Genomic DNA, 12,365 nt, shown 5'->3' with positions numbered 1-12,365 from the left:
GCCCTTCCATTTCTTATACAGTACATGCCTTTTTTAAATCTTCAGCTCATTAGGTTTTTCTACAGCTGCTCTGGCTTTAAGGGGGAAAAGGTCCCATTTTCCTCTCTCTCGCTGGCTTGTTTGAGATGGCTCCCGTTTTCTTCTCTCATTGGAATAGTGCCTTTAGTAACTCCTCCTTTCGGGATTTATCCTGGTCAATGCTGCAAATTCTGATGGAGAGTCATGGGAACAGGCAGTGGGCATAAGCCAGGGAGACTTATGTGTCCATCACACACTTCCAGGCCTGGCCTGGCCATACTTTTAGACAGGGTAGGGAGGCCTGCCACAAGCAACGGCACTTGTGGTACCATTACGGGCAGCACATTGTCATGTATTTAACTTAATGTTCTTTTAGTAACATATTTGGGGGGCCCATTTGACCTTTCCACACCAGGCACAAAACCATCTGTATCCATCTCAGCTAGACACACTTATTTCCCCGTCAAACATTTCAGTTGTTCATCAGAAGACATTCAGTACCCATTTGATGGGTAAAATGTGAATCAGCTCTTAGAAAGGCAGAGTCTTCCATCTATCCTTTTGAGCAAATGTTTGCAGCTAGGCAAAAATTTGGCATTTGCCCTTACCTTAAAACTCCTGTCACCCGGCATGAATCATGACATTTTTTGTCCAGTTTCTAAAGATTACTGTGTGTGCACGCACTTATATTTGTAACGACAGGATGGTTTCTTGTATACATCCTACTACCACTTTAAAATATCTGTAGCAAAAATAATAATAAAAACATCGCAACAAGTAGCAAAATTTGGGTGCTTACTAGAAACCATCTAGTAAAATATATATATTTTAAACACTGGTGATCTTTCTATTTTATGTAAAACAATCCCCAAGTGGGTTTTTGAAGGATAAACTTCTCCACAAAAAAATTTCAGAAGCAGATTGACTTCAAATGTTTACATGTGCAGCGAAAACCTCTCCTAGTCCTTAAAAACGTTCACTTTTTTCTCCCCTCGGGAGATTTCCAGCACTTTTTCAGAGTTCCCTGCCTTTAAAGGGATTTTTTCTTTTGTAGTTTAAAAAAAAAAAGAAAAGAAGATTCTTCCCACCTCGTAAAGGGATGCACTTTTTCACAAAGATTTTTCTTAATCAATACAGTTTGTAGATGAAGGTACATGACTGAAGAGAATCAAGAAACCTCTGGCCTCAGCAGGAGGCAACTTCTTCTAAGGGCTCGCGGGGTTTAGGAGAAGAGGGAAGTTTGGGGTGGGGGTTTGGGGGAGGGTATGTGTAGAAACTGCAACTGGAATTTTTTATATATATAAAAAATCCCATTTATTGACTGGTTTGCATGTTTTTTGGAGTCTGTAAACAAAAAAAAATAAAAATTGTGGGGCGCAATCCCCACGCACACCACTGCGAGGCCTGTGTCCTTTGAGCAGAGAGAGCCGCTTGCCACTGTCACTCGGGAATGTCGATTACCAATTCATCGTCACCATCCAGGGGGTCTTCGCCACTTCCCTCCCCTGTGTCACTGAACATCTGGTGGGGCACCGTACTGAGGATGGTGGGCGGCGGCAGCTTGGGGGTCCCGCGGGGCGAAGGGAAGGGCAACCCCACCACCACAGATGAACAGTCAGAGTGGGAGGTGGGGGGCAGAGGGAGCTGCAGTGGGGAAAAGAACAAGAAATTGTGGGTGGGAGAGTGAGCCCGGCAGCGCCAAACCTCCTCCTCCTGCATTGCATTCTCTAGTCCCACACAGAAAGGAGCAGCACGTTGCCCACCCCCGTATGAAATGGCAGTTCCCAGCGGCTCCACAATTCCCAGGGTTCCCTGGAGAGAAGCCATGATACCACAGAGGTTCAAAATGAGTTTTACGTTTGCAGTGTAGCTGCAGCTTCATTGCTTTTCTGTGTTATTATGCCCTACTGTGTTCAATGAGAATAATTCAATCTACATGTGCATAGAAAACATCACAATGTGTTTGCGTGTATATATATAGAGAGAGAAACACACCCAACATTATATTCTGTTCTCCCCACCCCCAAATTATATTGCAATACAGCAATATGAGCCCCAAATTTAATTCAGTCCCCCACATTCAGACTTCAACCTGTCCACTTAGTGGATTGCAGACACCCTCTGCCCTCCCCCACCCCACCCCCGACACAATCTAGATGGTACCTTGAGCTTGCGGGGCCTTTGGGGCCGCCTGGCAGAGCGGGTGGCGTTGGCATCAGGTTGGGGGGGCCCAGGCTCAGGCTCTAGTGCCAGGTAGTCAGAGGGGAAGGGAGCATAAGGGGGTGAGGCCAGCTGGGTGGGAAAGGGGTGGAGGCGGGGTGGGGAGATGGAATAAGAAATCAAAGTATGAATGATGAGCATGCAAGCCCCAGAAAGGGGTTCCGAGCAAGAAGCCACACACATATAATTTGAGAAATCTGTGCCTGTAAGCTTGAGCTGGTCAAACATCACCACCGACCGTCTTAAGGTCAGACCAGAAGGACACCCAATCCAGCCCCCTCCCAGCAACTCATGTTCAGAGGTTGCGTGCCTCTGAAATTGCAGGTTCTACATAGCCGTAACAGCTAAGTAGCTTTTGGCAGACCTCTCCCCCTCTGCAGATTTGTCTAAACTTTTCTGAAAGCCACCTGAGCTAGTTGCCATCACACCCCAGCGGCAGCCGACTCCATAAGCAATTGCACGTTTTGTGAAGTACAGTGGTGCCTCGCAAGACGAAAAGAATCCGTTCCGCGAGTCTCTTCGTCTAGCGGTTTTTTCGTCTTGCGAAGCAAGCCCATTAGCGGATTAGCGCTATTAGCAGTTTAAGGGCTATTAACGGCTTAAGGGATTAGCGGATTAGCTGCTAAAAGGCTATTAGCAGCTTAGCGCTTTAGAAAAAGGGGTTGGGGAGCGGGGAAAAAACTCGAGAATCGCAAGACATTTTCGTCTTGCAAAGCAAGCCCATAGGGAAATTCGTCTTGCGAAGCGCCTCTGAAAACGGAAAACCCTTTCATCTTGCGGATTTTCCATCTTGCGAGGCATTCGTCTTGCGGGGCACCACTGTAATATTTTCTTTGGTCGATGCTGGATCTCCTCTCCATCATTTTTACTGGGTGAGCCCAAGTTGTAGTATTATGAAAGGGGAGGGGAAAGTCTCTCTCTCCACCTTCTCCACACCACGTGTCATTTTATAAATCTCTTACTTCCCTATATTGGTGCCTGCTGGAAGTTTCAGGTGACAAGTCCCATCAGCCCCAGACTTACTTCAAAATAAACATGCATTAGGATTGCTTGGTTAGTCATCCCCCTCCACCCCCACCCCCTAAAAGGCATAAAATTTTAGCCCTTCCTTGGTAGAGGAGGGGTTCCGGTTTCTTGATCATTTTGGCTGCCCTTTTCAAGCAAACGTCAAGCCTTCGTTGAAATGTGCCTTGTCCTCTTTGAGGGGACCAGATGTACATACAAAACGTGACTGACTACCCAAACACATAGGTCAGACCCAAACACTGCATTATTATACAAGGTGTAGGTAACTAAACATCGCCCCCCCCCCCGCCCCGCGCGCGCATACCAGTATGATGAACTCACTTCTCCCAACGTATTATGCTATCTCTGGCCAAGGCAGAGAGAGGCTCCATTTCATGACTATATAGCATGTTAGCAACCACAAATAAATGCTGTAATAGAAAATAATGAAGCGAAATGGAGGTGGTATGGAAAGGAGAGGGTGAGGAACAGCCTTGGGCATATCCAATGTCAGTTCTGTCCTTGAAGTCAGGGAAGCCATTTTGAGAGAGAGGCCCAGAGTACTTGTGGCCATAATGAGAAATGGTTATCCTACCAAACTCAGCAGCAATACCAAAGACACCAGAGTGACCATTTTGAATGCTGGCCAAGAATCTTGGCCAGAGTGGGCAATGGCATTCAAGCGTCTGTCAGCGCAGCCATGGTGGATAGTACACAAGACGAGCGCCTTAGTTTCGTCTTGGCCTAGGAAAGTAACGGGAACTTCATTGCCACTCTAATCCCTGACAGCATTGCCTCATCTCTATGGTAGGCCATGTTGAAGGTCAGGTTAGCTCAACTAAAACCTAGCCAAGCCATCTCTGACATTTGAGAAGGACCTTATCCAAGGCCATATTTACCCCACACATTTAAAGCACTAGGATGACACTTGGAATAGTCATGGCTTCTTCCCCCAAATAATTCTGGGAGTTTTGTTAAGGGTACCGAGAGTTCTTACGGAGCCCCCTATTCCCCACTCAGAGCTACAATTCCCAGGGTGGTTTAACAGTCAGTCCCTCTTCCCAGGGATCTCTATCCCTATCTCTCAGTGCTTTAAACCTATGGGGCAAAGGTGGCCTAAGTCTTTCCCTAGTTCATAGCATTTGAGGACAGTGCCTGCAAGGTTTGATTTGAGCAGCCCTATCCTACTCAGTCCTTTTACCCAGGCAGAAATGAAGTTACTCACAGAGGTCAAGTAGGGAGATGGCGTCCCTGAAGCCGGGAGCCCAAAGCCGGAAGTTGGCTGGAGGGAAAGGCCTGAAGACGAAGGGGATGAAGCGCTGCCAAGCTGTGGACTTTGTTTTCTGTGGGTAGAAGGAGAAAGGAGTTGCCATGCAGATGAAAATTTGCCACAAGCGCAAGCCACAAGGCCAGGGCACATACGGGCATGCTTTGCACATGGTGCCAAAGAAATCATACTGAGTGGCTCAGTTTACACGTCACACAACTACCCTGTACACGCCTATCATTACTCAGTTACAATTGGATTTATATCCCACCTTTCCCTTTAAAGAAGCCCAGGGTGTCAAATTAGTGAATACTTTTTTGTATTCTAAAAAATAAAATAAAATTCAGAGTTGCCACGAACAGTGTCTTTCAGCTATCAAATGTTCAGGTAAAATTTCTCCTGGAAGTCAATACTGAGGGAGGGAGACACACCTCACCAGAGAGGGCGTTTCATAGACTGGGAATGGCCTCTAGAAAGACCCATCATGGGTCAACACCAACCAGGCAGCCCCCAGTGGAAGCACCAGCACCACCAAGGTTATATATCTGCTGATCACGTCTGTTCCCCACTTGTACTGGGAGGAAACAAGACAGAAATAAATATTGGTTTGGTTTGGTTTGTTACATACCGTATTTTTCGCCCTATAGGACGCACCGTCCCATAAGGCGCACCTAGTTTTTTTGGGGGGAAATAAAGGAAAAAAATTATTTCCCCCCCAGGCGCGGGGTTGGGGAAGCCCGAGCTTCCCCCGACCCCAGCCCCCAAACAGGCAGCTCTCTGCAAGCCGTGGGAGCCCAGTGCTGGCTCCCGCTGCTAGCGGAGAGGTCCGCGAAGCCTGGACGCGCTGAGCTCAGCGCGCGCAGGCTTCAGCATGCAGGCACCTCTCCGCCAGCAGCGGGAGCGCTCCTGCTGCTAGCGGAGAGGTCCGCGAAGCCTGGACGCGCTGAGCTCAGCGCGCGCAGGCTTCAGCATGCAGGCACCTCTCCGCCAGCAGCGGGAGCGCTCCTGCTGTTTGCGGAGAGGTCCGCGAAGCCTGCATTCGCCCCATAGGACGCACCCAGATTTCCCCTTCATTTTTGGAGGGGAAAAAGTGCGTCCTATAGGGCGAAAAATACGGTATTTTGTGTTCTCATTTTGATTTTTTATGCTGTAAACCTCCCTGCAATCTTTGGATGGAGGACAGTATATAAATGAAATAAATAAACTTTAAGAAAACAAAAGCTATGATAGCTGGCACAGGGTTCAGTCCAACCTTGGGATTATGGTTTGTTTTGCTCCAAAAAAACCCAACACCAGTAAGCCAAGAACAACAAAACTTGGCTTCACCATGGTTTAGTTGGGAGCGAAGAAAACTACAGTCCACGGTTCAGGAATAACACAAAGCCAGGAATCACTGTTTATGTTTCCTCCCAGCATCTTTGGGGTAGGGGAAAGCAGGGGTGATTTGCTCATGCGCCGTAATGTGTGGTTTATGGCTTTACTGTGGCATGCAATGGACGATCAGCAAAACAGACATCTTTGCTTCCTGTAAAGATCACCCCCTAGCATATACAGTGATACCTCGGGTTACAGACGCTTCAGGTTACAGATGCTTCAGGTTACAGACTCCGCTAACCCAGAAATAGTACCTTGGGTTAAGAACTTTGCTTCAGGATGAGAACATAAATCGTGGGGCGGCGGCACGGCGGCAGCGGGAGGCCCTATTAGCTAAAGTGGTGCTTCAGGTTAAGAACAGTTTCAGGTTAAGAACAGACCTCCAGAATGAATTAAGTTCTTAACCCGAGGTACCACTGTACATAAAAATGGCCCTGTAAGGTCATGTAGGAAAACAACATGTGCTCTTTTTTGCTTCCTAAAAAGGGAGAGCATTTTGAAAACTGGCTGAACTTGGCCAAGCAGAAGGATTCTGCCCATTGGGGAAGCCCACGGGATATATCATCCCGTGGTTGGTGGCACTGACCCTCACCCTTCATCTTGGAGACCAGGGCTCACACACTCACCTCTTTAGGGACTGTGGCTCTGTCCCCTTGGGGACCTCCCCATCGCTATTGTCAGAGGAGGCTGTTGCCTCCGAGTCTGAAATGAAAAATTAGTTTCAGTCAGATCTGAATACCAACGTTCGGCTGAGGAACTCAAGTACCTAACATACATGGGGGTAATTTTATCCATACAACACCCTTGCGAGGCAAGTTAGGCCGAGAGACACATTTTGGGCAAGATTATCCCATAACCTCTGAGTGGTGGATTTGAACTCGTGTCTTCCCAGCCTAAACTCATGCTGCTTCACTGATTCATGTGACCATCTCCTAGCACAAAAGCTCTTGCCCCAGATCCTCCTCATTTTGGGCCTCAAACTGCAGACATTTAGGATTAAGCTATAATGTCCTTTCAAATGACTTTTAGTCTTTCTACCACCACATTTATTGAATTATACGCTACCATGACATAATCATGACACTGTTATTTTGGACAAGGCCGTTACTGCTGCTGTGGAAACAGCATTTCATTTTCTTCCACTTCTTTGCACATGTCCAAGACAGTGTGGGTGGGCTACCCTCCCCAAAGCAAACAACCAGAAGAAAGTCGTGAGCCTTGAATTACCTGATGATTCTTCATCCACGTTCTCATACTGGAGCAGGCGGTCAAGCAGAAAACTGGAAAACAGGAAACGATCAGGAGGAGAGGAAGTCACAATCTCAAATGCAACACTTAATTTCTAAGCGGAAAATGTCTGAGGCCAGCACTCTGCCTCAGAAGCCCGGCTCTTCAAACCCAAGTGGCACAGAGATTGCACCAGAAAATTCAGTAGCAGAAGAAAGGCACTCTGCACGTGCACTGAGGCACTTTTCTCTATTTTTAGTGCTCAAAGTCTCAAATTCTGCTCTGGCATTGAAAACAAAGTCTGGATCTCAATGCTAGACATCTTTGACATAAACTAAGTCCTGCTGCTACCTCCTGCTCCCTCCCCACTATTTATGGAACAGTCACCTTTTCAAGGCAAGGCTCGCATGCAACATTATTAGCAGCTTTTCAGGCAGAAACCAAACAGGTACAGTTTTCCCTATCATGAGATGCATTGATTTTCCCCTGTCACGTGGCTTTTAAGGATCCAGGAACCCTGCCAAAAAAAAGATGGCAACCCTATCTATTATTTATTTGTTTGTAGAATTGATATCCCACCCTTCATCACTAAAAGATTTTATTTCTCCCGCACCAGGCCCACAAGCATCTCTCAGTGTCAGCGCCACAACCTCCCCCATCATCTCCCCATTCTGCACCCCCTCCGCCCTTTTCTATCGCATCAGCTCACCTTTTATCCCGTGAAACCTTTAAGAGTTTCCTTTGCGCTTTTCTCAGTTCTTCCTGGAAACATTCTTGTTCCTGAGAAATAACAAGAGAGGCTGTCAGGGAACTGCCATCAGTGCCGGAGGGAGAGAGCAAAATCCAGAGGGATTCCAGAGAGCGTCCCGGGATTGGGAGAGGCAGCCCATCTTCTGGGGAAGAGAATCAGCGTAGCACCAGTGGAGAAGGGGGGCAGATGGGGGAAGCGGCGAGGCGGTCCCATGACTCCTTGTCGGGGACCAGCAGGGAGAGTAGGGGTCCTCCGTTGCCCACGCCCTCCTTGCGCAGAAGGCTTTTGCGCAGAGAGAGTAGGAGAAGACTAGGCGTCAAAGAGCTTCTTTGCTGGAAGAAGTTTAAGAAACGCCCACTGACGGATTCTGCCAGCGATTGAGACAGCCACGGGTGAGTGGCTGTCCGGACAGAAAAGGTCCACTCAGGCAACCCAGCCAGGTGTTTGCACCGGCTTACGCACGAGCAACCCCTAGAACCATTACAGAGACCATGCAAGTCAGAATGAGACTTTAAAACAATATTAATATTACAGTTTTATTCATACAGAACAAAAATTATTTTGTTGTGAAAGGATGTAAATGTGGGAAAATAGAATTTGTTAAAATTTTTGTTTTGGAATTTAATTTTAGAGAGGAAGCTGGGGAAAGGGGAGAGATTCCACCCCCCCTCCACCTGAAATTAGAAATGGTAGAAGAAAAAATTCCAAAGTTGAAACAAACCAGCAAGGTCGTAAGTCAAAAGAATATACTGCAAATAATGAATTTTACAATTTGCTTTCAGAATTTAAAAGAGAATTGTGCGAGATAAAGGAAAATGTTGATAAAACAGCTTCTCAAATCCGGGAAAATACTAATTTACTTTCAGAGGCTGTGGGACAACTTAAAGAGGTGAACATACAAACCACTGAGGTGGGAAAGGTTGAGGTGGTAGGCTCAAGGAAAATATAAGGGAAAGTGATCCACAGTAAAAATGGCACCTCGTGTGAGGTGGGAAGATCTGGGAAGATTTTACTTTGATGGAGACAAAACAGAAAGGAAGGGGGAAAGGTATAAGAGGCTACTATATGTGGTGGCAATGTAAAGTTATTAAGAAGGCCTGGGAGGGAACATATAAAGATCTGAAGAGAATGTTGAAAATGACCTTTGTTTAAAAAAATAGAAGCTATGATTCTGAAAGGTACATGACTTAATGGATTTACTAGGCAAAATACTTTGTTCCTGCACCTGAGAGTGGATGCCAGGCCAAGACCAGGCCATCCCCATAGAAGGAAGAAGCCACGGCCAAAGAAGATTGGTAAAATAAATTAGTGAACTATGCAGGACATATTAGACAACTTGAAACCCAAAGGACATTGGTTTTCTCTTTTTTAAATAAGGGAAATGTTTAAAGCATTTAAATAAGGGAAATGTTTAAAGCATAACCTCGTAAGCTTTGTGGGTAGGCTTTTACATTAGTTGAACTTTTAAAAGTCACTTGTAATAAGATGAATAATATTGAATTGTTAAGAATATAAGATTTTAAGGACGTGCTTGAATAAGAGTAAAATAGTGGAACCAGGAGGGGAAGTGGAGGGAAGTCTATTAAGATTATGGTCTAAATTTTTGAATGTGAATATTATTATTGTTTTTTATTTTGGTTGTTTTTGGAAAATTAATAAAATGTTATCGAAAAAAGAAAAGAATGCCAACCCGTTAGCCATTCTGGGATTAATTGCAGGACAACGAAGTGTGATTTTTGCAAGCTCTTGTGATAACTAAGAGACATATTTTGAACCTGAAAGGATAAATACCCACCATCTATTATGGAATGGTCCAAAGACCCTAAAACTCTTGCTACATTTGAACATACTTTTTAGAAATACAAATCTCGCTTGGATATCTTTTTGGACAGCATATATTGAGCTATTTGTCTAAACTAAAATGTATTGACAGTTACTGTATCATTAATGTGAGCTGACAGTGTTCTTCTTTTTCTTTCCTTTTTCAAACTATCAAATCACTTAATCAAATAATATTTATATACCAGAGGGAAGGGATGCTTTTTGGATTTCTACTAAAGGGTCAGCTCTGCTCCCAAAAATCACTAATCTTATATTCCTTTGTTTCAAAGAGATCCCTTGCTGTTCTGCTGGTTTTAAAATGCTTTCACTGAAGGACCAGGTGCGCAGCCTGGGAGTCATTTTGGACTCACAGCTGTCCATGGAGGCGCAGGTCAATTCTGTGTCCAGGGCGGCTGTCTACCTGCTCCATCTGGTACGCTGGCTGAGACCCTACCTGGCCGCGGACTGTCTTGCCAGAGTGGTGCATGCTCTAGTTATCTCCTGCTTGGACTACTGCAATGCACTCTACATGGGGCTACCTTTGAAGGTGACCCGGAAACTGCAATTAATCCAGAATGCAGCAGCTAGACTGGTGACTGGGAGTGGCCGCCGGGACCATATAACACCGGTCCTGAGAGATCTGAATTGGCTCCCAGTACGTTTCCAAGCACAATTCAAAGTGTTGGTGCTAACCTTTAAAGCCCTAAATGGCCTCGGTCCTGTATACCTGAAGGAGCGTCTCCACCCCCATCGTTCAGCCCGGACACTAAGATCCAGCGCTGAGGACCTTCTTGCAGTTCCCTCATTGTGAGAGGTGAGGTTACAGGGAACCAGAGGGCCTTCTCGGTAGTGGCGCCCGCCCTGTGGAACACCCTCCCATCAGATGCCAAGGAAATAAGCAGCTATCCTATTTTTAAAAGACATCTGAAGGCAGCCCTGTTTAGGGAAGTTTTTAATTTTTATTTTATTTTATTTATACCCCGCCCTCCCTGGCCAAGACCGGGCTCAGGGCAGCTAACATCAAGTATAAAAACCATTGATTAAAATACAACTTAAAAACAGGATTAAAATACAACTTAAAATGCAGCCTCATTTCAGTGGAAGCCCAGATCAAAAACTGTTTGGGGGGAGAAAATGTCAAATCTTCACCAAGGCCAACCATCCAGACTGGTCCTACGTGGGCCAGAAAAAAGCCAGGGAAGTCCCCAAATAGGGGTTTCATCACAGAAGGAAAAGGAAAGAGGGGGAGGGGATCAGGCTGATTCCAAGCCAAAGGCCAGGAGGAACAACTCTGTCTTACAGGCCCTGCAGAAAGAAATCAAATCCCGCAGGGCCCTGGTCTCATGAGACAGAGCTGGAGGCCTGGATGAAGCTAATCTGACTTCCTTAGGGCCCGGGACCTCTAGAGTATTGCTATTTATGGACCTTAAGGTCCTCTGCGGGGCATACCAGGAGAGGCAATCCCGTAGGTATGAGGGTCCTAGGCTGTATTGTTTAATGCTGTACTGTTTTTAACACTCGATTGGGAGCCGCCAGAGTGGCTAGGGAAACTCAGCCAGATGGGCGGGGTATAAATAATAAATTATTATTATTACTATTATTATTATTATTATTAATTGAATGTACTGAACTGTAAATGTTTTAACTGTGGTGCACTGCTCTCCAGACTGAAGAGCAGGATATTAAATGGCTATAAGAAAGCTCTTCTCACACATTTATCTTTTTTTTAATGCTCAGACAATAACCCTACAAAGTAGGTTAGCACTATAAGCTCCCACATATTGCTCACTCTTAACCTACAGCTGCCTATCACCGAGCTCATGGTAAAGATAAGGTTGGAAACAGGAATGCAGAACCGAAGCAGGTTCTCCAGTTCTTCTTCAGGGGGTTGATTCAACAGATCTTAACCCGGGGCGCCCCACGTGCTCTCCGCCCCCCCTCCCCACGAGACCAGGATGCCCACAATGTTTTGGACACATGGAATCGGAAACATGTTGACACAGCATAACCTGCCCACCCTCGGCTACCACCCCGTTTCTCACTCACCCGTAACTCACTCCACCTGCAAACGTAAATATTGCCCCCTCCTTCAAAAATAACATGACCTGCTACCCCAAAAGTCCTTCCCTCCAGTGCCTCCCCCCTCCTCCCCCCAAGCTCCTCACATAGATCAGGAACTTCAGCCTCCTCTTCAAGGCCCTGTAGCGCCTTTTGTAGCCCCCGCTGCCAGGATCAGGCTCTCCCGCCCCGTTCATGCCCACCTGGGGGAGCAACTGGAGGCAGGAACTGAGACTGGGAAGAGAGAGAGCGCGGAAGGGGGGCGGGGGGGAAAGGTTACAGTGGAAGAACTACATTTCCCGGCATGCTCCGGGAAGAAGCCTCAGCAAAGCGGATGGGCAGGAGGAGCAGGACTACGACTCCCGGCATGCCTCGCGGCGGGGAGGCTCCACAACAACCAACCCCCAATTTTTTTAATTATTATTATCTGGAGTCCCTATTATTCAGACACGTCATGGGAGCTTTTGAGTGGCCCAAACTCAGGGAATTAAACAAAGGGCAGCGCTGCGTAATATAAAGACAACGTTCCCCCCATTGGACGCGCGTTGGCTTGTCACACCCGAAAGTACCCGCTACCGCCCCGTTGCTACGGGCACGTACGCGTTGCTAGGACTACGTTTCCCG

General features: G+C 46.6%; 1 protein-coding gene across 2 annotated transcripts; it reads right to left on the bottom strand.

Annotated features, from left to right (window-relative positions):
- Nucleotides 1-1,306: 1,306 nt before the first annotated feature.
- On the bottom strand, nucleotides 1,307-12,309 carry INO80E (INO80 complex subunit E). Of its 2 annotated transcripts, XM_083409795.1 has the most exons (7): nucleotides 11,849-12,300; nucleotides 7,821-7,891; nucleotides 7,112-7,164; nucleotides 6,511-6,586; nucleotides 4,469-4,586; nucleotides 2,182-2,310; nucleotides 1,307-1,662 (listed from the first exon to the last, which is right to left on the bottom strand). In XM_083409795.1, the coding sequence occupies exons 1-7, from the start codon at nucleotides 11,936-11,938 to the stop codon at nucleotides 1,459-1,461; spliced, it is 741 nt and encodes a 246-aa protein (XP_083265921.1). In that variant the 5' UTR covers nucleotides 11,939-12,300; the 3' UTR covers nucleotides 1,307-1,458. The 2 variants fall into 2 exon arrangements, with proteins under 2 accessions (XP_083265921.1, XP_083265922.1); XM_083409796.1 differs by lacking the exon at nucleotides 2,182-2,310 and having other exon boundaries at nucleotides 11,849-12,309.
- Nucleotides 12,310-12,365: the final 56 nt, after the last annotated feature.

Source organism: Podarcis tiliguerta, assembly GCF_965153285.1.
Source record: "Podarcis tiliguerta genome assembly, chromosome: 13".
Lineage (NCBI taxonomy): Eukaryota > Metazoa > Chordata > Lepidosauria > Squamata > Lacertidae > Podarcis > Podarcis tiliguerta.
The sequence above is the reverse complement of the archived record's forward strand: the minus strand, read 5'-3'. Positions and strand labels throughout refer to the sequence as shown.

Excerpts from the sequence above, each read along its gene's own strand:
- INO80E (XM_083409795.1), bottom strand. The coding sequence starts at position 11,938 with ATGAACGGGGCGGGAGAGCCTGATCCTGGCAGCGGGGGCTACAAAAGG. Across the intron at positions 7,165-7,820 it reads AAGGTTTCACGGGATAAAAG|TTTTCTGCTTGACCGCCTGC; the intron begins GTGAGCTGATGC and ends CCTGTTTTCCAG. Across the intron at positions 1,663-2,181 it reads AAAGGCCCCGCAAGCTCAAG|CTCCCTCTGCCCCCCACCTC; the intron begins GTACCATCTAGA and ends TCCCCACTGCAG.